This window comes from Coregonus lavaretus (genome assembly GCF_964263955.1).
Source record: "Coregonus lavaretus genome assembly, chromosome: 3".
In the NCBI taxonomy this organism is placed as follows: domain Eukaryota; kingdom Metazoa; phylum Chordata; class Actinopteri; order Salmoniformes; family Salmonidae; genus Coregonus; species Coregonus lavaretus.
The window spans coordinates 29,987,069-30,013,865 of record NC_139990.1 but is presented as its reverse complement, the minus strand read 5'-3'; the positions used below and the strand labels follow the sequence as shown (position 1 = coordinate 30,013,865).

Below are 26,797 nucleotides of genomic sequence, written 5' to 3'. Positions count from 1 at the left end.
TGCTCATTCCGACAGAGGGAAAGTACTCTGTTTGGGCTTATGGTTGGATGAGCTTACTTTCAGCCTCTGTACACACACTGGAGCTGAACTTTTGAGGAGAAAATAAAAAGATGAGAAGAAAAGTAACACTGCTTTTGAGAGTTGAGAAAGAAAAAAGGCTTATCATTGTGATAAATCAGAGACAATGACAGAAATAGAAATCTAACTATCAGAAATTCAAGGAATGAGCATAGAGTTGATGTTTCTGTTGGTTTTGTGGTTGCCTCATGGCAATATGAATGGCACCATTTGAAAATGGTGCTTTTAAACCGTCCTTCCAGTAAAAGAATAAAAAAAATAAAAGGGGGGAAAGCTTTGACTCTACTTTCTCGACCTTGACTACCAAATGCTGAATTTAATTTAATCACGGGACAATTCTTAGGAAGATAAGACCTCAACGCTTCAAACCCCAGTGAACACATGGGAGGGAAGTATGGATCGAAAAATAAGAAGCAATAGAGTAACAGGGTTTCCCAGGGTCCAGAGCAGGGGCTGGTGGTGAGTGTGTTAGGGGTCCTGATGCAGACATAGGGAGGTCAAGGTGGGGTTAGGAGAGGTTGCATTGAGTCTAGGTTACCAGTCCGGTGCAGATATGATCTGTGGTTGGTTTGTCATGTTGGACAACTCCCTTCCTCTACCATCCTGAACATGAGTCACAGGAAAGTCTGTCGTCATTCGCTCCTTTGTGGCATTCATACAAAAAAATATTATATCCAAGAGTCTCATCGTCAGTAGTTTTGTGTTAATGTGAACATACTATAGATCTGTATATCCTTTGTGTGTATGCGCATAGTTCTCCAGACAGCGCAATTTCACTTGTCAAGTCCTGTGGTCATTGGCAATGTGCTGAGTGGAAGACAGAGCTGTAGCGCCCCCTTGGATCAGGCTCCAGGTGGCTGACTGTCCTACTGCCACTGTCGTGGTCCTCCTTCGGCTATGGCTGCTCTCTACCGAGTCTGTCTGTTACTGCCGCTACTGCCTCCCCTGGCCTCTCCGGCAGGGGGCGCACGTCCTGTCAGAGCCTCTCGATGTCCCTGTATTTTTTGCGCAGGATGGAGACCTGGTCCTTGAACAGCACCGGGTCCAGCCTCATTTGGGAGTGGACCATGGGCATGCCGCCAAACCAGCTGGCGAACTTGTTCATGCACGTCTGCCGCTGGGCAAAGTGGTCCGGGTCGGCCCAGCGCGACGCCCGTGACGACTGCACGGCGGGAGGAGAGAAAGACAAAGATAAGTGATTGTTACATCATAGTAGCATGTCATGACACTAAATCATATAATCTCAAATGGTGGGTGGGGACCAGAGCTGGGCGATATGACCAAAACTCCATATTGTGATAAATTGACCCATTTCTTTGCATGAATGATAAATCAGCACAAAAAAAGTTTTTGGGGTGGTACTAGAGCTGGGTGATATGGATAAAAAGCCCAGCCAAGCAATTTATCAGCCCAGCCAAGCAATTTATAAACTTGATCTCCACTATAAAAATCATCTAGATATTATCTCACATTTCTTTTAGACCAACATTTAGTTTTCAATAGCGTAGATTTGTATAAACCTTGCGGTCTATCTCTCTGACATTTGCAACATTGTTTCAATATTCAAATTCGTTCTCCAGCTGTCCCATAGTAATGAACGTGTCGGGAGTCGGGACGAGACAGACAGGTAGCGTTTCTCAGCCAGTCGAAATCATGAATGAACTGGCATAATTTCTATGGATATATACAAAGAAATCGTGCCTCATTAGCTCATTGTTAAGGATGTATCCAAATAAATGTCGCTAGAAAACAGCTTAAACAAATGCAAATGCTGCTACTTTAATGTCATTCTGGCTGCACTTTTTGAAGTGACTAAGTTAGCCGTAGTTGGCTGGCTAGCAAGCAAGGGATAAGAACGTTGCCATCCTAGATGTGTGTCGGGACTATATCTTGTGGAAGGATGAAATAGTATGAATAAATTCATCAAAATAACGTTTATTAATGAAAATATGTAAATCATTATTTGAATATGTTGGTAACCTGTTGTATAAAAGTGACACGTGCCAATATATCCTCCAAACACCGGCTTCAAGGGCATTATCACTTAAATAATGCACGCTCTAAAATGCCTTTCAAGCCAATCAGAAACGAGTATTCAACAACGCCATGGTATAAATAAGCAATAAGGCCTGAGGGGGTGTGGTATATGGCCAATATACCACAGCTAAGGGCTGTTCTTAGCACGACACAACGTGGAGTGCCTGGATACAGCCCTTAGCCGTGGTATATTGGCCATATACAACAAACCCCTGAGGTGCCTTATTGCTATTATAAACTGGTTACCAACGTAATTAGAGCAGTAAAAATAAATGTTGTCTCATACTCGTGGTATATGGTCTGACATACAGTGCCTTGCAAAAGTATTCATCCCCCTTGGCAGTTTTCCTATTTTGCTGCATTACAACCTGTAATTTAAATTGATTTTTATTTGGAATTCATGTAACGGACATACACAAAATAGTCCAAATTGGTGAAGTAAAAATAAAATAAAAACGTGTTTCAAAAAATTCAAAAAAAAAAATAACGGAAAAGTGGTGCGTGCATATGTATTCACCCCGTTTGCTATGAAGCCCCTAAAAAGATCTGGTGCAACCAATCACCTTCAGAAGTCACATAATTAGTTAAATAAAGTCCACCTGTGTGCAATATAAGTGTCACATGATCTGTCACATGATCTCAGAATATATACACCTGTTCTGAAAGGCCCCAAAGTCTGCAACACCACTAAGCAAGGGGCACCACCAATCAAACGGCACCATGAAGACCAAGGAGCTCTCCAAACAGGTCAGGGACAAAGTTGTGGAGAAGTACAGATCAGGGTTGGGTTATAAAAAAATATCAGAAACTTTGAACATCCCACGGAGCACCATTAAATCCATTATTAAAAAATGGAAAGAATATGGCACCACAACAAACCTGCCAAGAGAGGGCCGCCCACCATAACTCACAGACCAGGCAAGGAGGGCATTAATCAGAGAGTCAACAGACCAAAGATAACCCTGAAGGAGCTGCAAAGTTCCACAGCGGAGATTGGAGTACCTGTCCATAGGACCACTTTAAGTCATACACTCCACAGAGCTGGACTTTACTGAAGAGTGGCCAGAAAAAAGCCATTGCTTAAAGAAAAATATAAGCAAACACATTTGGTGTTCGCCAAAAGGCATGTGGGAGACTCCCTAAACATATGGAAGAAGGTATTCTGGTCCGATGAGACTAAAATTGAGCTTTTTGGCCATCAAGGAAAACGCTATGTCTGGCGCAAACCCAACAACCTCTCATCACCCCGAGAACACCACCATGTTTTTCATCGGCAGGGACTGGGAAACTGGTCAGAATTTAAGGAATGATGGATGGCACTAAGTACAGGGAAATTCTTGAGGGAAACCTGTTTTCAGTCTTCCAGAGATTTGAGACTGGGACGGAGGTTCACCTTCCAGCAGGACAATGACCCTAAGCATACTGCTAAAGCAACACTTGAGTGGTTTAAGGGGAAACATTTAAATGTCTTGGAATGGCCTAGTCAAAGCCCAGACCTCAATCCAATTGAGAATCTGTGGTATGACTTAAAGATTGCTGTACACCAGCGGAACCCATCCAACTTGTGAGGAGCTGGAGCAGTTTTGCCTTGAAGAATGGGCAAAAATCCCAGTGGCTAGATGTGCCAAGCTTATAGAAACATACCCCAAGAGACTTGCAGCAGTAATTTCTGCAAAAGGTGGCTCTACAAAGTATTGACTTTGGGGGGGGGGGGGGGGGGGGGTGAATAGTTATGCACGCTCAAGTTCTTTTTTTTTTGGTCTTATTTCTTGTTTGATTCACAATTTTAAAAAAATTGCAACTTCAAAGTGGTAGGCATGTTGTGTAAATAAAAAGATACAAACCCCCCCAAAAAATCCATTTTAATTCCAGGTTGTAAGGCAACAAAATAGGGAAAATGCCAAGGGGGGTGAATACTTTCGCAAGCCACTGTACCACGGCTGTCTGCCAATCAGCATTAAGGGCTCGAACCACCCAGTTTATAATTAAGCAATAACACACGAGGGGTGTGGTATATGGCCAATATACCACGGCTAAGGGCTGTATCCAAGCACTGTGCGTTGCGTTGTGCCCAAGAACATATACCACACCCTCTCGGGCCTTATTGCTTAAATATACCACGGCTAAGGGCTGTTCTTACGCACAACGAGAAGCAGAGTGCCCAGATGCAGCCCTTAGCCGTGGTATATTGGCCATATACCACAAACCCCTGAGGTGCCGTATTGCTATTATAAACTGGTTATAAACATAAATAAAACAGTAAACTAGTATTTTTGCGTCATACTCGTGGTATATTGTCAGATATACACATGGTTGAAATGCTGTTTCAGCCAATCAGCATCCAAACTACCCAGTTTATAATGTGTTATAATACATACCTGTCCCATCATGGTCTCTTTGTACTGCTTCTTCTGGGTGACCTTGATGGGCGGCAGCTTGGTGACTGCTGACACCAGGAAGTTCATGAGGATGTCCTCACAGTTAGCCAACTGGTCCACCATGCCCTTCAGGCTGGCAGGCAGGAAGTTGGTGTACAGGAAGTGGTAATATCTGAGGAGGAAGAATAAGTTAGTGAACAGAAAGTGGTAATATCTGGAGAGGGAGAAGAAGAAGAGTTGAGAGGGTGATTTGGAGGTGTTTGGAAAGCTCTGGGAAGCATTCGAGATTAGAGTTTGGATCGATTGAGTTAATCAAAACTAATCAAGCAGTTCAATATCAGTTTTATAGACAGTGCTGAATTGAGTCTTTGTTGAACAACTGTATGAAAAAGACAATGTAATGAGGGTTGGGACAGGATCCACGATGCACCACTCAACATGACTGATGTACTGTATGTGGCCTCAGGCTACTTCCTACAGTAGTGTTCAGTGGAGGTTGATGTCACTTTCAATTGTGTTTGATACCTTTCCATTCCAGCCATTACAATGAGCCCGTCCTCCGATTTCTTAATCTACCAGCCTCCACTGGTAGTCAGTGCTTGACTTGGGCAGGAGCTCACCGGAACAGAGTACTGGCAACTCAAATTCTCTACTGCTTGAGTTCCTAAACCTGTTACAGAATATTAGCTCAAAAGTATTGTGAAGGTCCTGCACCTAAATATAAACAGTACCGGCACCCAAAATAAGTACCGGCACCTATTTCAGTCCAAGTCAAGCACTGCTGGTAGTGTTGTACTGTTGAATATGGTGAAGTTGCACCTATACACTGATCTTGGGTCAGTTTTACATTTTGGGGGGAGGGGAAGCTGATCCTAGATCTGTACCTAGGGGAAACTTCACCCTGGAGCTTGTACTGTAGCCTACTGTACCTGTGGTAGATGGCAGCTCCGGTCAGCACCATGGAGTAGTCGTTGGTCCACTTGGAAGTGTAGCCCCAGCGCTCCTTGTTGCTGTCCCAGAAGTGGCTCCGGGCCGGGTAGCCCACCAACCTCTCTGGGAAGCTCTGCCACACCGTGAAGGCAAAGTCCACCTGAGGAGGAAGACAAAGCGCTAGTAGATACCATGGACTTCCAGTCATTGCGCTAATGCTAGTTAGCAATTGCACTAGCGCTAGTTAGCAACTTCCTTCAAACTGCAAGCAGAGACATACAAATGGTATCCACGAGTTCATCCGACTCTGGGGAAGTAGATAAAGGGCCTCATTGCAAAAATCCCGAAGTATCCCTTTAACACACATTTATACACTCAATGAATGCACACTCTCCATGCGTAGAGGCATAGACAGATACACACACGCGCCCTCTCTCGAATGCCTCATCACACAAACTTATTATACAAACGTGTTTTCAAAAGCCCTCTGCAGTCGGCTGACATCTCGCTGGTTGATCAAAGCATTTAAACAAATAATTAGAGAAAACAGACGGGGTCAGGCTGGTTCCGGCAGCAGTCAGACAAACAGAGCCTGCGTGCCAAATGACACCTTACTCCCAATATAGCACACTACTTTTGACCAGGGCTCATAGGGGAAAAAGTAGTCAAAAGTGGTCAAAAGTAGTGCACTATGTAGGGAATAGGGTGCCATTTGGGACACAGTCAGTGCCTCCACCAGAGACTGAATTAAGAGTGTGTAATAACAGCCACAGGGTCGCCACAAAAACAGCATTTATGGGCTCCCACTCAAAACTTCATCTCGGCAACATCTGTGTTCTCATGGTGTTATGCCAAACTGTGTGCCTGACTCAGCTCGAGGAATGAAGAGAAAAGCCACCCCAGGAAGCAGAAATTAAACACTTATTAAACAGCCACAATGGTGGTTTCCTCAATATGCAGGGGATCACAGCGTGATTAAAGATGCCAATTAGACAGAGAGAGACGTAGAGAAAGAGAGATGGGGAGAGCAAGAAATGGAGAGAAAGCGTGAACATGAGAAAAGTGTAAGGAGTGGGAGGGATGGAGAAAGAGTAAGAGAAATTGCTAGAGATAAAGAGGGCAAAATGAGAAAGAGGGATCGCTAAGTACTATTTAAGAGAGGGAGGAAGATAAAGTTGTATGTGGGACAACAGTGACACACAGCGAGGCAGTGAGAGAGGTAGGTTTGGAGCGCACTATACTTTCACTCTCTTTCTCCCCATTTCTGTACTCTCACAGGGCCAGCGAGCCAGGCTCGGTCCCTGTCAGGCGTGTAGTGCTGCCCGGAGCACGGAGGAGTGGCGCTCCCTCACTTTTTTCAATTTGAGAATACACCGAGCTATTTCTGGAAAATGTAATAAATTACACTAAACAAAAATATAAACGCAACATGTAAAGTGCTAGTCCCATGTTTCATGAGCTGAAATATCATTGCGCAATCCTGGCACTGTCCTTTCAGCACCACGAAGGTCGCTCCAATCGCTTAAAATGACATATCATCAAAATCTGTTGCCTACACCTACAGTGAGGGAAAAAAGTATTTCATCCCCTGCTGATTTTGTACGTTTGCCCACTGACAAAGACATCATCTGTCTATCATTTTAATGGTACGTTTATTTGAACAGTGAGAGACAGAATAACAACAAAAAAATCCAGAAAAACGCATGTCAAAAATGTTATAAATTGATTTGCATTTTAATGAGGGAAATAAGTATTTGACCCCTCTGCAAAACATGACTTGGTGGCAATACCCTTGTTGGCAATCACAGAGGTCAGACATTTCTTGTAGTTAGCCACCAGGTTTGCACACATCTCAGGAGGGATTTTGTTCCATTCCTCTTTGCAGATCTTCTCCAAGTCATTAAGATTTCAAGGGTTACGTTTGGCAACTCGAACCTTCAGCTCCCTCCATAGATTTTCTATGGGATTAAGGTCTGGAGACTGGCTAGGCCACTCCAGGACCTTAATGTGCTTCTTCTTGAGCCACTCCTTTGTTGCCTTGGCCGTGTGTTTTGGGTCATTGTCATGCTGAAATACCCATCCACGACCCATTTTCAATGCCCTGGCTGAGGGAAGGAGGTTCTCACCCAAGATTTGACGGTACATGGCCCTGTCCATCGTCCCTTTGATGCGATGAAGTTGTCCTGTCCCCTAAGCAGAAAAACACCCCCAAAGCATAATGTTTCCACCTCCATGTTTGAAGGTGGGGATGGTGTTCTTGGGGTCATAGGCAGCATTCCTCCTCCAAACACGGCGAGTTGAGTTGATGCCAAAGACCTCGATTTTGGTCTCATCTGACCACAACACTTTCACCCAGTTCTCCACTGAATCATTCAGATGTTCATTGGCAAACTTCAGACTGCCCTGTATATGTGCTTTCTTGAGCAGGGGGACCTTGCGGGCGCTGCAGGATTTCAGTTCTTCACGGCGTAGTGTGTTACCAATTGTTTTCTTGGTGACTATGGTCCCAGCTGCCTTGAGATCATTGACAAGATCCTCCCGTGTAATTCTGGGCTGATTCCTCACCGTTCTCATGATCATTGCAACTCCACGAGGTGAGATCTTGCATGGAGCCCCAGGCTGAGGGAGATTGACAGTTCTTTTGTGTTTCTTCCATTTGCGAATAATCGCACCAACTGTTGTCACCTTCTCACCAAGCTGCTTGGCGATGGTCTTGTAACCCATTCCAGCCTTGTGTAGGTCTACAATCTTGTCCCTGACATCCTTGGAGAGCTCTTTGGTCTTGGCCATGGTGGAGAGTTTGGAATCTGATTGATTGATTGCTTCTGTGGACAGGTGTCTTTTATACAGGTAACAAGCTGAGATTAGGAGCACTCCCTTTAAGAGTGTGCTCCTAATCTTAGCTCGTTACCTGTATAAAAGACACCTGGGAACCAGAAATCTTTCTGATTGAGAGGGGGTCAAATACTTATTTCCCTCATTAAAATGCAAATCAATTTATAAAATTTTTGCCATGCGTTTTTCTGGATTTTTTTGTTGTTATTCTGTCTCTCACTGTTCAAATAAACCTACCATTAAAATTATAGACTGACCATTTCTTTGTCAGTGGGCAAACGTACAAAATCAGCAGGGGATCAAATACTTTTTTCCCCTCACTGTAATAGTGCTACTCATCACTTATTATTATTGTAACAAATAGAAGATTAACACTTCTCACAATGGTGCTTGTTTAGTAAAGTTAGATCAAAGCTAAATCAATGTCTCGCAAGATCACAATGATTAATTTGCATTTTACATAACAGAACCAAATATAATACCATAGCATAGTAGGACTATAACGTTACACCAAAAACACCTAATTTCTAAGGAGATTTTAGGATTAGCTGAAGCTGAATAGTCCCAAAAAAATTATCGCTGGCAAATCTCATATGGTTTGATTGAAAACAAAATATACAGCCTTCAGAAAATATTCAAAACCCTTGACTTTTTCCACATTTTGTTGTTACACAGCCTGAATTTAAAATTGATTCAATTTTGATTGTGTCAATGATCTACACACAATACCCCATAATGTCAAAGTGGAATTATGTTTTTAGAATTAATTAATAAAACATGAAAATCTGAAATGTCTTCAGTCAATAAGTATTCAACCCCTTTGTTATGGCAAGCCTAAATAAGTTCAGGAGTAAACATTTGCTTAACAAGTCAAATAATAAGTTGAATGGACTAACTCGGTGTGCAATAATGGTGTTCAACATTTTTTTAATGACTACCCCATCTCTGTACCCCACACATACAATTATCTGTAAGGTCCCCCAGTCAAGCAATGAATTTCAAGCACAGATTCAACAACCAGAGAGGTTTTCCCAATGCCTCGCAAAGAACGGCACCTAATGGTAGATTAGTAACATTTTAAAAAAGCAGACATTGAATATCCTTTTGAGCATGATGAAATTATTAATTACACTTTGGATGGTGTAGCACTACACCCAGTCACTACAAAGATACAGGAGGAAGGAAACCGCTTTAGGATTTCATCATGAGGCGAATGGTGATTTTAAAACCAGTTACAGAGTTAAATGGCTGTGATAGGAGACATTGTAGTTACTCCACAACACTAACCTAAATGACAGAGTGAAAAGGAGGAAGCCTGTACAGAATAAAAACATTCCAAAATGTTCAATAAGGCACAAAAGTAATTGTGAAAGTAAAATGTAGCAAAGAAATGAACTTTTTGTCCTGACTACAAAGCATTATGTTTGGGGCAAATCCAACACCACCGAGTACCACTCTTCATATTTTCAAGCATGGTAGTGGCTGCATCATGTTATGGTTATGCTTGTCATCGGCAAGGACTAGGCAGTTTTTTAGGATAGAAATAAACGGAATAGAGCTAAGCACAGGCAAAATCCTAGAGGAAAACCTGGTTCAGTCTGCTTTCCAACAGACACTGGGAAACAAATTCACCTTTCAGCAGGACAATAACCTAAAACGCAAGGCCAAATATACACTGGTGTTACTTACCAAGACGACACTGAATGTTCCTGAGTAGCCTAATTACAGTTTTGACATAAATCAGCTTGAAAATCTATGGCGAGTCTTGAAAAAATGGCTCTCTAGCAATGATCAACAACCAACTTGACAGAGCTTGAAGAATTTTAAAAAGAATGGTCAAATATTCTACAATCCAGATTTGCAAAGCTCTTAGAGACTTACCCAGCAAGACTCACAGCTGTAATCGCTGCCAAAGGTGATTCTAACATGTATTGACTCAAGGGGTTGAATACTTATCTAAAATCAAAACATATTAGGGTTTTATGTTCCATTAAAAAAAAGTATTTTGTGTAGATCGTTGATTAAAAAAAAGACAATTTAATCCATTTTAATCTCACTTTGTAAAAACAAAATGTGGAAAACGTCAAGAGGTGTGAATACTTTCTGAAGGCACTGTAGCCTACAAGGCAGGCTAATAGTTTGTAAACATCATCTGCTCTAATTCGCTCACGAAACAGTAATTCAAGAAGATATAAATGCATATTCCAATGAAACGGATTGAGATCAATCAAATGATTGGCATGGAGATGCAGTTTGAACGTTTCACTGGTAAAACGTGAAGAATTATCATTCACAACTAACAGAGATGGCCTATTTTGAAATGCCTAACTTGGTGTTTGAGGGTATTCAAAATAGAAAATGTTCTTATGTGTGGGCATAGACAGACATTGCAATTGGATTATGCATTTTATGCATATTCTATAATGATAAATTATTCAATTGGCTACATCTGTCGGTACAAACTTTGATTGAGGAAATGATGACGTCATTAAAAAGAATATGCGCTCCCGCACCTAAAAAAGTAGCACTACACCACTGGTCCCTGTGCTGACACAGCACCACACAAAGCACTGAGGGCCCTGGAGTCATGCCAACAGTGACATCATCATTATCCCACATCAGCAGAGCTGAGGCTACAGCAGCCTGGTGTGCCACTACACTGACAGGGCGGGAGGGAGGGAGGGTAGCAAGAGAGAGAGACAAAGAGAAAGAGGGTTGAGAGATTGTAAGAGAGATAGGGGAATGATACAGAGACAGAAGGAGAGTATGAAAATATATGCACTCACTAACTGTAAGTCGCTCTGGATAAGAGCGTCTGCTAAATGACTCAAATGTAAGGAGAGAGAAGGAGAAAATGAGAGAGAAGAAGGGGGGGGGAGAGTGGCCACAACAACAACAAACAGCATGAGGTGGAGTGAGGGGACGTTAGAAAAGCAGGGGAGAGCACCAGAGCTCTAGAGAGAAAGTAGTCCCCATTCCGACATAGTAGTAGGCAGTATCCATAGTGATGTGTGGAGGAACACTAACCTCTGTGGTTGAGAGCACAGTGTCCTCATCCAGGCTGAGCACGGCATCGGTGACAATGGTCTCGTAGGGCAGGAAGCGACTGCTCATCACCTGCATAGGGAGACAGAGAGCACACAGGGTCAGCACACTGTCCTCTGTAGCTCAGTTGGTTGCGCAAGGCAGTTGCAACGCCAAGATAGAGGGTTCAATTCCCGGGACCACCCGTACGTAAAATGTCGCTAAATGGCATATATTATTATATACTGAACAAAAAACTTTAGACATCTGTGGCATTGTGTTGTGTGACAAAACTGCACATTTTAGAGTGGCCTTTTATTGTCCCCAGCACAAGGTGCACCTGTGTAATGATCATGCTGTTTAATCAGCTTCTTGATATGCCACACCTGTCAGGTGGATGGATTATCTTGGTAAAGGAGAAATGCTCACTAACAGGGATGTAAACCAATTTGTGCACAGAATTTGAGAGACATACGCTTCTGAGAAATGTTACTTCAGCTCATGAAACACCAATACTTTACATGTTGCATTTATATTTTTGTTCAGTATATATTACAACAGCACAGCACAAGGGTGGGATGGCAATACATAAAGCACTGGATAGATTTGTCCCAATAGACATGAATGAATTGGTTCCTTTAGTCTTCTACTCTCCTTTCGTGACCAGTTATGAATATGGTAATATTATGGTGGAAACCTCACCTATAGAATAGATTGAGAATATTTGCTTGAATATTGTGAAACCCTACAAACACACTAGCACAAGTAGTAATCTTACACATGGCAATTTTCCATTTCCTGATTGTGACAAACCTGCATTTTCAATTTCTATAATATACTGTATGACAGCTTTAAATATTGTAACAAATATATGTATACTTAGTATAGTACGGGTAGCTAGGGTCGGTGGGTGGGTGGAGGGCCACACTAGGTAGGTCAAATGCTGTCTTAATGATATGTGGATATGTATACAGTACATGCATACATTTACTGACTGAGCTGAAAGCCAAGGGTGGATAAACACACACTTAAGTGTATGTATCATGTATATTCACTAGAAATCAAACACCTCCCACACATACACACAGCCTCACGCACTCACATTCAGCCACAGAACCACACACATGCACGGTACACACAGACACTTCACCCCCCCCCCTCCCCTCCTTTCAAACGCTCCATATAACAGCCGCCCACTTCCTTGTAACCTTTTCTCTGGAGACACACTCCGCTCTGAAGGTCGGGTCATTCCAAGAATCCATGTTCTTTCGAAAAGCTGCTGCTTATATAAAGTCTAGTGTGTGTGTGTCAGAGGCTACTGTCTTTGCAACATAGTGTGTTTTAATCAATTATTTGGTGACGTGATTATATTTAGTATAGTTTTATCTAAAAAGGATAACTTTTTAAATGTTTTACAATTTCTATTTTTTATTAAATTCACTGAGGAGGATGGACCTCCCCTTCCTCCTCTGAGGAGCCTCCACTGGTGCGTGTGTGTGTGTGTGTGTGGGGGGGGGGCTTGTACGCACTAGGAATGTGAGCTCTTAGAGGAGGAATCATCTTCCAGCATTCCTCAGAGAGAGAGAGAGAGGGGAAGAGAGAAAGAGGGGAAATAGGAAAGGCAGAGAGAGAAAAACAGTGCCGTATAGCGAGAGAGGGTAAAGAAAGACAGAGAAAGAGACACTGAGAGCCAACAAAATGTGTTGTGTACACCACAATAACACTGTTGGGTGGCTCGCGGGTGCTTAACACTAGAACCGCTGGGTCTTGAGGGACTCCCGCTTCAAGCTAATGAGCAGTCATTCTGACTGCAACATTCTAACAGTGTAATTAATACATTTCATAATAATTTGGTTGTTTATGAAGATCTTGGATAGCAGAATACGATTGTTTTATTTATTTAAAATAACAACAGCATTTTAAATAGTTTATGTTACTGTAAGCTATGTAAAAACTAAAACCCACTAAAAACACAAAAAAAGTGTTCAAATCAAAGTTTTGGGTGGAATGCCTTTGTTACAACTATAAAACAGAAAGCATAAGTGTTGGAACACGGTAACAGCTCAGTAGCCTAAACATCATTATAAGCGCCAAGTGGCCTTGATAGTGACAATCAGCACAAAATAAATCAAAAATAGTCAATTATTGTCAGCTTGTGCTTACATGGTGTGTGTCTTCACGCAATGGCATCAGTTGGATTTCATTTAGCTGTTACCCCTTGTCCCAACAGTTGACACAAATCTTCGTAACTTTCACTTGCTTGACACACTGACACAACTTGTTCGCCAATGAAGTGAAGAAATTGTCCATGGTGACATTTCTCCCTTTGCCAACGTAAGGTTCCACAAGCCTCAAAACCACATTTTCCGACACTCACTCACCTGCTGCCGGATGTGGATCTTTTCCCAGATATTGAAATCCATTCAGCATATACAATTATGCACACTCTCGCTGTGTAGCCTACTCCAAGTAGGCCAGAGTAGACTGTTAAGACTGCTTTGATTCGGTGGACTGATATAGGGTACATACCATTTTAAGATTATAATTAGAATGGATCAATACAATAGAATGGCCCGCCCTGTTCTTCATTCACAATTGGTGATTACATAATTATGCCTCTTTCGCTTCCCCTCGCTCATCAACTCACCCATTCTCCCCATCATACTTTACTTAATTTATTTCATCTGTTGTTATATGTGTGAAATTAGTTTCGATATAGTTTAGGTTCTGTTTCGAGGCAATTATCCGGGTGATTATCAGCTGGGCCCTGCACTTTCCACTGTCGGGAGAAGAAGGAGATTAGGCCCTACTGTTGGGAGAAGGAGGGGCAACTGGGAAAACCAGTCCAAAAAATGACATGCCCTCCTAAAACTGGTTATAACTCCAGTTCTGTTTGTGATATTAAGATTCTAACAACAATTGCAAAATAGTTGGGAAGTGTTTGCAAAATAGTTGGCATAGTGTTTATGAATTGATACGCAAAACGACGCCGGATTCAAAACTTAGAATTTTTCAATTTAAATTATATAAAATTCTTGCTACCAATAGAACGTTATTTATATGGGGGATACAATATTCCCAGTTCTGCAGATTTTGCTGCGAAGAGACAGAATCATTAGATCATTTGTTTTGGCACTGTCCATTTGTAGCTTGTTTTTGGACACAGGTCCAGGAATGGCTAAAGGATTGCAATATTTACCTGGAGCTAACCCTGCAGATAGCACTACTGGGTGATCTAAAAAGTCATAGTCAATCGATCAATAATATAATAATACTTTTAGCAAAAATATTTATATTCAATTTACGATCTGTTGAAACAATGAGAATAGAAAGGTTCAGAACTTTTGTAAAACATTACAGTACAGTTGAAAATTATATGGCAAATAGAAATCCAATATGGATGGTGTTAAGAGATAGATGGGAGGTGTTGAATGGAGCTGAAGGATGGGACTAATAACAACAAGATAACTAATGTAAAGCATACTGTGTTCATAATATGTATATAGGTTATAGGTTGAGAGCTTTTGTGAAAGAGCACAGTTAGACAAATATGGAATATAGAAGCAAACCAGATGGACATCATGAAAATGATCGGAGGAAGTTCAGGAGTAAAAACAAACAAAATAGAATTATTGTAGAATTTGACTGTGTCCATAAAATGTATATAGTATGTATGGGCTGGAAGTAGAGGCCTAAGCATTGTTGTTCACTAGTTTACTCCAATTGGGGAAGGGGTGGTGGGGTTGGAAAGTAATGAAGGGAAATATAATTTTAAAAAGGATGTGTGTGTGTGTGTGTGTATGGATGTATGTATATGTATGTGTGTATCTATATCTATATACAGTGGGGGAAAAAAGTATTTAGTCAGCCACCAATTGTGCAAGTTCTCCCACTTAAAAAGATGAGAGAGGCCTGTAATTTTCATCATAGGTACACGTCAACTATGACAGACAAAATGAGAATTTTTTTCTCCAGAAAATCACATTGTAGGATTTTTAATGAATTTATTTGCAAATTATGGTGGAAAATAAGTATTTGGTCAATAACAAAAGTTTCTCAATACTTTGTTATATACCCTTTGTTGGCAATGACACAGGTCAAATGTTTTCTGTAAGTCTTCACAAGGTTTTCACACACTGTTGCTGGTATTTTGGCCCATTCCTCCATGCAGATCTCCTCTAGAGCAGTGATGTTTTGGGGCTGTCGCTGGGCAACACGGACTTTCAACTCCCTCCAAAGATTTTCTATGGGGTTGAGATCTGGAGACTGGCTAGGCCACTCCAGGACCTTGAAATGCTTCTTACGAAGCCACTCCTTCGTTGCCAGGGCGGTGTGTTTGGGATCATTGTCATGCTGAAAGACCCAGCCACGTTTCATCTTCAATGCCCTTGCTGATGGAAGGAGGTTTTCACTCAAAATCTCACGATACATGGCCCCATTCATTCTTTCCTTTACGCGGATCAGTCGTCCTGGTCCCTTTGCAGAAAAACAGCTCCAAAGCATGATGTTTCCACCCCCATGCTTCACAGTAGGTATGGTGTTCTTTGGATGCAACTCAGCATTCTTTGTCCTCCAAACACGACGAGTTGAGTTTTTACCAAAAAGTTATATTTTGGTTTCATCTGACCATATGACATTCTCCCAATCCTCTTCTGGATCATCCAAATGCACTCTAGCAAACTTCAGACGGGCCTGGACATGTACTGGCTTAAGCAGGGGGACACGTCTGGCACTGCAGGATTTGAGTCCCTGGCGGCGTAGTGTGTTACTGATGGTAGGCTTTGTTACTTTGGTCCCAGCTCTCTGCAGGTCATTCACTAGGTCCCCCCGTGTGGTTCTGGGATTTTTGCTCACCGTTCTTGTGATCATTTTGACCCCACGGGGTGAGATCTTGCGTGGAGCCCCAGATCGAGGGAGATTATCAGTGGTCTTGTATTAATATTAATTAATATGCCATTTAGCAGACACTTTTATCCAAAGCGACTTACAGTCATGCGTGCATACATTTTTTTTGTGTATGGGTGGTCCCGGGGATCGAACCCACTACCTTGGCGTTAAAAGCGCCGTGCTCTACCAGCTGAGCTACAGAGGACCATTCCATTTCCTAATAATTGCTCCCACAGTTGATTTCTTCAAACCAAGCTGCTTACCTATTGCAGATTCAGTCTTCCCAGCCTGGTGCAGGTCTACAATTTTGTTTCTGGTGTCCTTTGACAGCTCTTTGGTCTTGGCCATAGTGGAGTTTGGAGTGTGACTGTTTGAGGTTGTGGACAGGTGTCTTTTATACTGATAACAAGTTCAAACAGGTGCCATTAATACAGGTAACGAGTGGAGGACAGAGGAGCCTCTTAAAGAATAAGTTACAGGTCTGTAAGAGCCAGAAATCTTGCTTGTTTGTAGGTGACCAAATACTTATTTTCCACCATAATTTGCTAATAAATTCATTAAAAATCCTACAATGTGATTTTCTGGATTTTTTTCTCTCAATTTGTCTGTCATAGTTGACGTGTACCTATGATGAAAATTACAGGCCTCTCATCTTTTTAAGTAGGAGAACTTGCACAATTGGTGGCTGACTAAATACTTTTTTCCCCCACTGTATATATATATATATACAGTTGAAGTCGGAAGTTTACATACACTTAGGTTGGAGTCATTAAAACTAGTTTTTCAACCACTCCACAAATTTCTTGTTAACAAACTATAGTTTTGGCAAGTCGGTTAGGACATCTACTTTGTGCATGACAAAATTGTTTACAGACAGATTATTCCACTTATAATTCACTGTATCACAATTCCAGTGGGTCATAAGTTTACATACACTAAGTTGACTGTGCCTTTAAACAGCTTGGAAAATTCCAGAAAATTATGTCATGGCTTTAGAAGCTTCTGATAAGCTAATTGACATCATTTGAGTCAATTGGAGGTGTACCTGTGGATGTATTTCAAGGCCTACCTTCAAACTCAGTGCCTCTTTGCTTGACATCATGGAAAAATCAAAAGAAATCAGTCAAGACCTCAGAAAAATAATTGTAGCCCTCCACAAGTCTGGTTCATCCTTGGGAGCAATTTCCAAAACGCCTGAAGGTACCACATTCATCTGTACAAACAATAGTATGCAAGTATAAACACCATGGGACTACGCAGCCGTCATACCGCTCAGGAAGGAGACGTGTTCTGTCTCCAAGAGATGAACGTACTTTGGTGCAAAAAGTGCAACTCAGCAAAGGACCTTGTGAAGATGCTGGAGGAAACAGGTACAAAAGTATCTAAATCCACAGTAAAACGAGTCCTATATCGACATAACCTGAAAGGCCGCTCAGCAAGGAAGAAGCCACTGCTCCAAAACCGCCATAAAAAAGCCAGACTACGGTTTGCAACTGCACATGGGGACAAAGATCTTACTTTTTGGAGAAATGTCCATAATGGCAATCGTTATGTTTGGAGGAAAAAGGGGAACGCTTGCAAGCCGAAGAACACCATCCCAACCGTGACGCACAGGGGTGGCAGCATCATGCTGTGGGGATGCTTTGCTGCAGGAGGGACTAGTTCACTTCACAAAATAGATGGCATCATGAGGAAGGAAAATTATGTGGATATATTGAAGTAACATCTCAAGACATCAGTCAGGAAGTTAAAGCTTGGTCGCAAATGGGTCTTCCAAATGGACAATGACCCCAAGCATACTTCCAAAGTTGTGGCAAAATGGCTTAAGGACAACAAAGTCAAGGTATTGGAGTGGCCATCACAAAGCCCTGACCTCAATCCTATAGAAAATGTGTGGGCAGAACTGAAAAAGCGTGTGCGAGCAAGGAGGCCTACAAACCTGACTCAGTTACACAAGCTCTGTCAGGAGGAATGGGCCAACATTCACCCAACTTTATTGTGGGAAGCTTGTGGAAGGCTACCCAACACGTTTGACCCAAGTTAAACAATTTAAAGGCAATGCTACCAAATACTAATTGAGTGTATGTAAACTTCTGACCCACTGGGAATGTGATGAAAGAAATAAAAGCTAAAATAAATCTCTCTACTATTATTCTTACATTTCACATTCTTAAAATAAAGTGGTGATCCTAACTGACCTAAGACAGGGAATTTTTACTAGGATTAAATGTCAGGAATTGTGAAAAACAGAGTTTAAATGTATTTCACTAAGGTGTACGTAAACGTCCGACTTCAACCTTATACAGTCATGGCCAAAATTGTTGGCACCCCTGAAATCTTTCCAGAAAATGAAGTATTTCTCACAGAAAAGTATTGAAATTACACATGTTTTGCTATGCACATGTTTATTTCCTTTGTGTGTATTGGAATAACACAAAAAAAACAGGAAAAAAGCAAATTTGACATAATTTCACACAAAACTCAAAAAATGGGCCGGACAAAATGATTGGCACCCTTAACTTAATATTTAGTTGCACACCCTTTGGAAAAAATAACTGAAATCAGTCGCTTCCTATAACCATCAATAAGCTTCTTACACCTCTCACCCGGAATTTTGGACCACTCTTCTTTTGCAAACTGCTCCAGGTCTCTCATATTGGATGGGTGCCTTTTCCCAACAGCAATTTTAAGATCTCTCCACAGGTGTTCAATGGGATTAAGATCTGGACTCATTGCTGGCCACTTCAGAACTCTCCAGCGCTTTGTTGCCATCCATTTCTGGGTGCTTTTTGAAGTATGTTTGGGGTCATTGTCCTGCTGGAAGACCCATGATCTCGGACGCAAACCCAGCTTTCTGACACTGGGCCCTACATTGCGACCCAAAATCCTTTGGTAATCCTCAGATTTCATGATGCCTTGCACACAGTCAAGGCACCCAGTGCCAGAGGCAGCAAAACAACCCCAAAACATCTTTGAACCTCCACCATATTTGACTGTAGGTACTGTGTTCTTTTCTTTGAAGGCTTCATTACATTTTCGGTAAACAGTAGAACGATGTGCTTTACCAAAAAGCTCTATCTTGGTCTCATCTGTCCATAAGACGTTCTCCCAGAAGGAATTTGGCTTACTCATGTACATTTTGGCAAACTGTAGTCTTGCTTTTTTATGTCTCTGTGTCAGCAGTGGGGTCCTCCTGGGTCTCCTGCCATAGCGTTTCATTTCATTCAAATTTCGACGTATAGTTCGCGCTGACACTGATGCACCCTGAGCCTGCAGGACAGCTTGAATTTCTTTGGAACTTGTTTGGGGCTGCTTATCCACCATCCGGACTATCCTGCGTTGCAACCTTTCATCAATTTTTCTCTTCCGTCCACGTCCAGGGAGATTAGCTACAGTGCCATGGGTTGCAAACTTCTTGATCATGTTGCGCACTGTGGACAAAGGAACATCTAGATCTCTGGAGATGGACTTGTAACCTTGAGATTGTTGATATTTTTCCACAATTTTGGTTCTCAAGTCCTCAGACAGTTCTCTTTTCCTCTTTCTGTTCTCCATGCTTAGTGTGGCACACACAGAAACACAATGCAAAGACTGAGTCAACTTCTCTCCTTTTTATCTGCTTTCAGGTGTGATTTTTAGATTGCCCACACCTGTTACTTGCCCCAGGTGAGTTTAAAGGAGCATCACATGCTTGGAACAAACTTATTTATCCACAATTTTGAAAGGGTGCCAATAACTTTGTCCGGCCCATTTTTTTAGTTTTGTGTGAAATTATGTCAAATTTGCTTTTTTCCTGTTTTTTTTTGTGTTATTCCAATACACACAAAGGAAATAAACATGTGCATAGCAAAACATGTGTAATTTCAATACTTTTCTGTGAGAAATACTTCATTTTCTGGAAAAATTTCAGGGGTGCCAACAATTTTGGCCATGACTGTATATGTATGTATGTATGTATGTATGTATGTATATATTTGTGAGAAAAAAAACATGGGGGATTGGAAGTGATGCAGACAATTACATTGATGGAAGTTACAATCTGAAATATTAAAGCTGATCTACCCCCTAAAAAAAAAATATATATATATATATATATATATAAAAAAGATTCTAACAATGACAGTGTTATATAGACTTATTTAGGAAAAGTCAAGGACGGAGGGGGGCATGACATTAAAAATTGGCTGAGTAATAAAACAATTAAAATCATGCAGTCAAAATGACTGATTTAGCGGTTCTAGTGTTAAGCTTTAGAGTCGTAAAGCAGTGCCTGCATGGCCACCATGCCAGCCCAGTGAGACCAGGAATAGCTCTCCTCTCCTTCTGTGCCCCCACTACCAACCTCCAAGCTGGTGGCTCAGAGAGCCTCACCCTGTTTGGCTGGGTCCGCCGCAGTAAACAACGAGCCAGCCGCAAGCACAACAAACCACAGACCCGGCTGGTACTCAAATCCAGCTGTTGTCGCCGACCCACAGCCCAAAACAACGCTCCCTCTGTTATTGACAGCGTAAAAAAACCACTCAGGGACGTGGAGAGAAACCAAAACCCTGCCCACTCCGTTGTGACTGACGAGTGAAAGAAACCACTTGGGTTGATTGACAGCTCAACAAAAGTTGTTGTGGTGTTAGAGTGAGTGAGGCAGTGCTACTGGCTCTCAACTTCAGCCTCTCAAACTACTGACTCAGATCACACTTCCTGTGTCAACTTTGACCTCTCACGATGAGGGCATAGAGGCCAAGACGCTTTAGTCGAACCCCCTACGGAACACTGACAGACTACAAAGCGTTGTCAAGATATTGTCATAAAAGACTGTTAGAGGTTATTTCCTTGACAACTTACTTCACCTAAACAATGGTCTGTGGCATGGAATTGCAAAGTAAGCTGTCAGCTTATGACATCTGCTATGTCATGCATATGACAGCGTTATGCAGCACCAAAGTCATAAGGTTAAGTCAAAGACAGTACAGTCTGAAGATGCCTAGAAACTGCTTCTCCAATAGAAATCCCTGATCACACTTGAAGGCGATGTCATGGCGACGTTAGCTAGCTAAGCTCATGCGTAGAAACACATCATTGGGTCTAAGGGTTGTCGCGCCGAACTGCACATTTACAGGCCGTCAAATCAAAATATAAAGTTGTTTCTGACAAAAATGAAAACGTGTCAGTTTGTCAATTTCACGAGGTTGGAGTAATAACATGTTCAGCTACTTAAGACATTGGCTTGAATCTAGGTTGTGCCTTTAGAAAACGAGAAAATAAACTAAGGAAGAATTTTTCACTTCTCTCAATGATTTCCCAAACCCCGCTCTGGTTTGTCGACTCTGCTTCGCGAAGCGTTCCCGGAAGTATTGCGATGTTGGGCTTCTGGGTTCAGAAACTCTGTGGTCAAGTTGTCAAATGATCAAAGCATAGATACGCCAAAATGATGGCACTGAACAAGGCTTGGGGGCGCAGTGAAGCCAAAATGAAGGCATTTTATTTGAGAGCGTAGAGAAACCAAAATGGCGGCCCAGCTCTTGAAAGGACATGCGTGCGAGGCAGGCTCACCTTGTTTTCTCCCTCGATGACAATGACGGGCACGGAGGTGGCAGGCCAGCGGTGCTTAGCAGGGAGAGGCTTGTCACAGTTCCACAGCACAATGATCTGAGACGGGGGGGGGGGGAGAGAAAGAAAGAGAAAGAGAGATGGTGACAGAAACAGCGATTGAGAAGATAGAAGGGGTGGGGGAGTTAAAGGTGGAGGGAGAAAGATCACATGAGAATCACAGATATTACTTTCTAAAATTACACTTCATTTTAATTTATTAACCACATCACACTACATTCAACATTTCATTATCCAATTAAAAACATAACATCTGACATTTAAATCCATCCAAACACCCCACCGTTACATTGAATTGAGAGCCAAAACGTCTTAAGTAGGATTCCTTTTAATCTTTTCAACAATAGCGCCTCAGATCATGTTACATGGGGGTTACATGGGGGCTACATGGGAACTGTGTGCCCCTGTGACTGCCTTCCCTAACATGTAATTATACCTTGAGTTAACCTTAACGATACACTTCACTTTGACACCCGTCCACATTAGTGTTGTCACGATACCAACATTTTACTAACAATACCAGGCCAAGTATCACAATACCGAGTAGTATTGCGATACCACAGGGGAAAACTTCTGTGGACTAGCGTCCTGTTCGCCCCATCCGCCTGACGCTTGTTCCCGTTTTCTAAACGTTATGTGCTACACAAAAAACCTGTCTCTGATATTCACACTTTTACTCAACACAACACATATTGAATTTAAACTTCACACTGTTCACTGTATAATAGAATACTGCATAGAAGGGCTAATTTGCTCATATTTGCAAAGGCAACCTGTGATTTGGCTGGAGGACTGGGAGGAAGGAATATACATGCATAATGATCTGAATGTCATTGTGGCAGTAAGGGGAAAACACTGCATGAAACCTTCTACTCTTCAGTTAACACACAGACACTCTCCCTCCCTCACACACTCTCTCTGTGTCTGCCTCTCTCTCATAAACATATACACACCTCTCTCCCAAACACACACTGCTCCCAACTTTAAAAAGGTTAAGCACCAAACACAATGTAAGGAGCACCAGAAACAGAAAGATTTTTGATATAGTTAGGCCTATATGAATCCTACCTTTGAAGCATCTCATGAGTAGCAGACTCTTATCCTTTCTTCCTGTGCCAATCAAATTTGCATAGTTACCAGGTTGTTTACTAGCTAGGTAACATGACTGAACAACGTTGTTTGTTATCAAACCAATAATTAGCGGGCCGGGATTAGGTTTAAAATGGCCCGCTACATGGTTTGTGAAATTATATCAAATGCGTGCAAAATTGTGGGGGGACAAGCCGTTTTCTTTGCTATAAAGCTGCAAGCATGCCTGTAGCAAAGCTGTTTTTCCTCTCTGGCACTGCTGCATGACAGCGAACTTGCAAAGCCTATACTCAGACTGGCCTGTGCTCTTGGTTATATCAGGGATGAAATTATATACAATGTATTAATGTTGCTCACTCTGCGCACTGCTTTAATGTATAAAATGTACAAATGTAACAACAGAAGACTGATCAGGGTCTCCATCCCCGCTCGCCATCAAGGCTAAATTATATTTTAAAAACTGATGGAGGAATAGATGTGCAGGAAGAGCGGATGGAGAGAAGCAGGTGAGTGAGGGCTGGTAGGGGATAGGGCTGTGGCAGTCATGACATTTTGTCAGACAGTGATTGTCAAGCAAATAACTGCCGGTCTCACGGTAATTGACCATTAATTAACATAAACACCTTTAGCATCTCCTGGCTTCCACGCTTAGCCTACAAACTACTGATGCAGACGTTTGGAACATCTACATTTAAAAAAGTCTAATAAATCCATGTTAAATAGCCTACACTAGCACAATAAAACCATTATTTATTTTAGACAGGTCTAAAGAAACATGATATGAAGAAAAATGTAGTTTATTTCAAAAGAACAGAATAGCATACTCTGAGTTGTCCTTATGTTAGGCCCTGATCTGGCTATGCCATATGGCTGTGGGCTACACTAGTTCATTTAGCAGACAAGACTTGCTTAGAATTGTGGAATTATTTGTATATTATAGTATGAAGAATACAATTGAACAAAGCTGAATAAAATAGAAAGGATATTTTCTACCAAACGATTATGGGAGTGCGCACATGCTCTTGGGCTGAATATAATAATTATAATTCCCTTCTCCCGGCTGCGTGCTCCGAAGCACCTCTCACTCCCATGGCTCTCTCAGATATCTCAATTCTTATTAGCCAATGCCGTCACGTGATCGGGTCCTTCTTACAGAATCTCGGGTCCTTCTCACAGGCTACAAGTGAAGACCGACACATCGGGGACGCAACTGCACGTATCCTTATCGAATTCCGAGCCGCATATTGAAGATGTTGGAAGAACTGTCCAAATCTACTGTTTGACAGCTAACAAGATGAGTAGGCCTAACGAACAACAAAAGCACTAGCCTATGTCAATCTACGATTCCCCATAGTACAAATATTGACCTATTCTATTCTGTGCGAGAAATAAATATTCCAAACATAGTCTGGGACAGTTGTGCAATGCGATATATCCCAACTTAATACAACCACTAGCATCAAAAAAACGTTTAAAAGCAATGAGGCCGATGTAACAGATCAGAGCATTTAACTTAAAATGTTGATAAACTATTAGGCTATTTCTTCACATTATAAGTGCAGCAATGTTTCCACTTCACAATAACAGCACTTACAGTTTCCCGGGGAAGCTCTAGCAGGGCAGAAATTTGACAAACTTACTTGTTGGAAAGGTGGCATCCTATGACAGTACCACGTTGAAAGTCACTGAGCTCTTTAGTAAGGCCATTCTACTGCCAATGTTTTCTATGGAGATTGCATGGCTCTGTGCTTGATTTTATACACCTGTCACCAACGGGTGTGGCTGAAATAGCCGAATCCATTCATTTGAAAGGGTGTCCACATACGTGTACTAAATAATATATGTGTGAAATTTGTTTTGATTTAGAATGGACCATTATCATGCACCTGTCTCGAAAAAAAACATGCAATCTATGCACTTAAATAGCGAATGGAGGATGCTTTTCCCGTGGTTCATTTTCATACCAGCCAGGTAGGCTATACTCCTGTTGTAAAGAAAAGCAATGTGCTTAATATTAGGAAAGTTGAGAAATAAATATAGTAGGCCTAGCCTATAGAAAGCTGATGGGATCCTCCTCTTTTTAAGAGGCCATCAAAACTGATTTCTCACCCAATTGCATAGCGTATAGAAATGTTGCGCAACATGAGCTCATAGGCTCTCATGAAGTGTTTGATTAGATGTTTGATTACATTTGCATTGATGTCAGCGTGATTAGAGGGACAATAGAGAGCTGAGTACCTAGACAGTTAGCAAGTTTGTTAGGCTACTAATGACCATCAGTAGCATCAGAGCTTGGAGAAGCCTAATTACCTTTACTAAACGGTCACGTGGAATTTGACTGCCGTCATGATTTGTGACCGCCGGTGTGGCGTTATTACGGTCACCGTAACAGTAGGGGATGCGGCTGATATGCACATGAAAGTGAAGTGGACATTATTGGACCAGTGTATACAAGAGACTAGCTGATGTTGCTTATTTTTTTTTACTGAACTTATAAACAACTGACTTTATAACCATTTTATAACAGGCGCCAGTGGCTTCTTTAGCTCGGTAGGTCCGAAATGTTGGTAGTATCATATGAAACGGTACTACGGTATTCTAAAATGTTGGTATCATAAGTTTAGTGTGTTGCGTATGTGTTTCAGTGTGTGTTTCAGTATGAGTGTGTGTATATGTTTTTACATTTTAGTAATTTAGCAGACGCTCTTATCCAGAGCGACTTACAGTTATTCGTTTTTTTGTTCATACTGGCCCCCCGTGGGAATCGAACCCACAACCCTGGCGTTGCAAGCGCCATGCTCTACCAACTGAGCTACACGGGGCCCATATATGTGTGCCAGTGATGTGAGCGACACACACAGTTCCTCTGTAAAACTGTGGAACACACGCACTCACAGCAGGAAGTCCACAATCTCTGCATGCATGTCTCTGCCAGCGCCGTCTCAAAAGCGTTCTTGCTCCAAATTCTCTGTCCCCACCCTCTCTCTCTCCCCATTTTCTCTTTCATTCTCTCCCTCCCATTCATTTATTTATATCCCGCTCTTCTCCACTTCCCGGCCCCCTCAACATGGAAGTCTTTGTGGGCTGAGAGTGAGATATAAAATGTTGATACTTTTCATATGTACCTGGCTCTCAGCTTTGCATAGGGAGCCTGCAATCTAGAATACAAAGCACTTCTATATAGAAGGGAGGGTTGCACACCTCCCTACACGTTGGGAAACATTTAAGAAGCATTAGGGTGGAGTGTGTATAACACACTATAGTATACACAGCTATCGGGGGGGATGACTTGGTTTAATTCACCCAGCCCTGGTTAAAACCAATGAAGGGATCAATACTTATTGTATCCAGCTGAGCCACGGGGCTTTCAGACGGACACGCCCGCACAGGCACATGCACGCACACAGTGAGAGAGATGGAGTTGGTGTCATAGAGACAGATGCCCAATTCAATCCACAGGAGTTAACTCCGAGGTGGTAGAGAAAGACGTTGGTTCTCTACCGGTGCTTGAGAAATGTCCTTTTAAAAACTGGCTCGGCAATGATGCTATGAAATCCCTCACAGTTGAAGTAATATTGGGTTTTGGGAGTGTTACAACAATTGAAGGGACACGGACATGAATGTGCACACACGTTTGTGGCTTCTTACCTGTGCACAGTACTGTGATTTGGCAACAGCCACCAGCAGCTTGAGGATGGGCTGGGATTGGGAGACCAGAGGGGTGACTGCATGGATGACTGCTGTGAACTTGGGGTACGGTTTTGTACCTGGAACGTAACACAGATCAAATGTACAATATTACTGGTAAGGTTTGATACCTACAATACAGACAAACATATGATATTTGTTAAAGTTGGATGGCTGGAACACAGAAAACAGAAAGTAGGATATTGACGTCACTCTGTCTTATACTGTATAACTGAACAAAGAGACAA

The 26,797-nt window shown here is 42.0% G+C and overlaps 1 protein-coding gene across 1 annotated transcript in view; it reads right to left on the bottom strand.

The window, feature by feature from the left end:
- Positions 1–970: 970 nt before the first annotated feature.
- Positions 971–26,797, bottom strand: part of LOC311126900 (exostosin-1b) — a 102,327-nt gene continuing 76,500 nt past the window's right edge. The window contains exons 6-11 of the mRNA XM_084158592.1: positions 26,511–26,629; positions 21,717–21,812; positions 11,286–11,375; positions 5,423–5,583; positions 4,494–4,665; positions 971–1,240 (exon numbers count right to left, since the gene is read on the bottom strand). Of these exons, the coding sequence (XP_084014718.1) occupies positions 1,055–1,240; positions 4,494–4,665; positions 5,423–5,583; positions 11,286–11,375; positions 21,717–21,812; positions 26,511–26,629 (824 nt within the window). The 3' untranslated portion in view covers positions 971–1,054. The remainder of the gene's footprint in view (positions 1,241–4,493; positions 4,666–5,422; positions 5,584–11,285; positions 11,376–21,716; positions 21,813–26,510; positions 26,630–26,797) is intronic.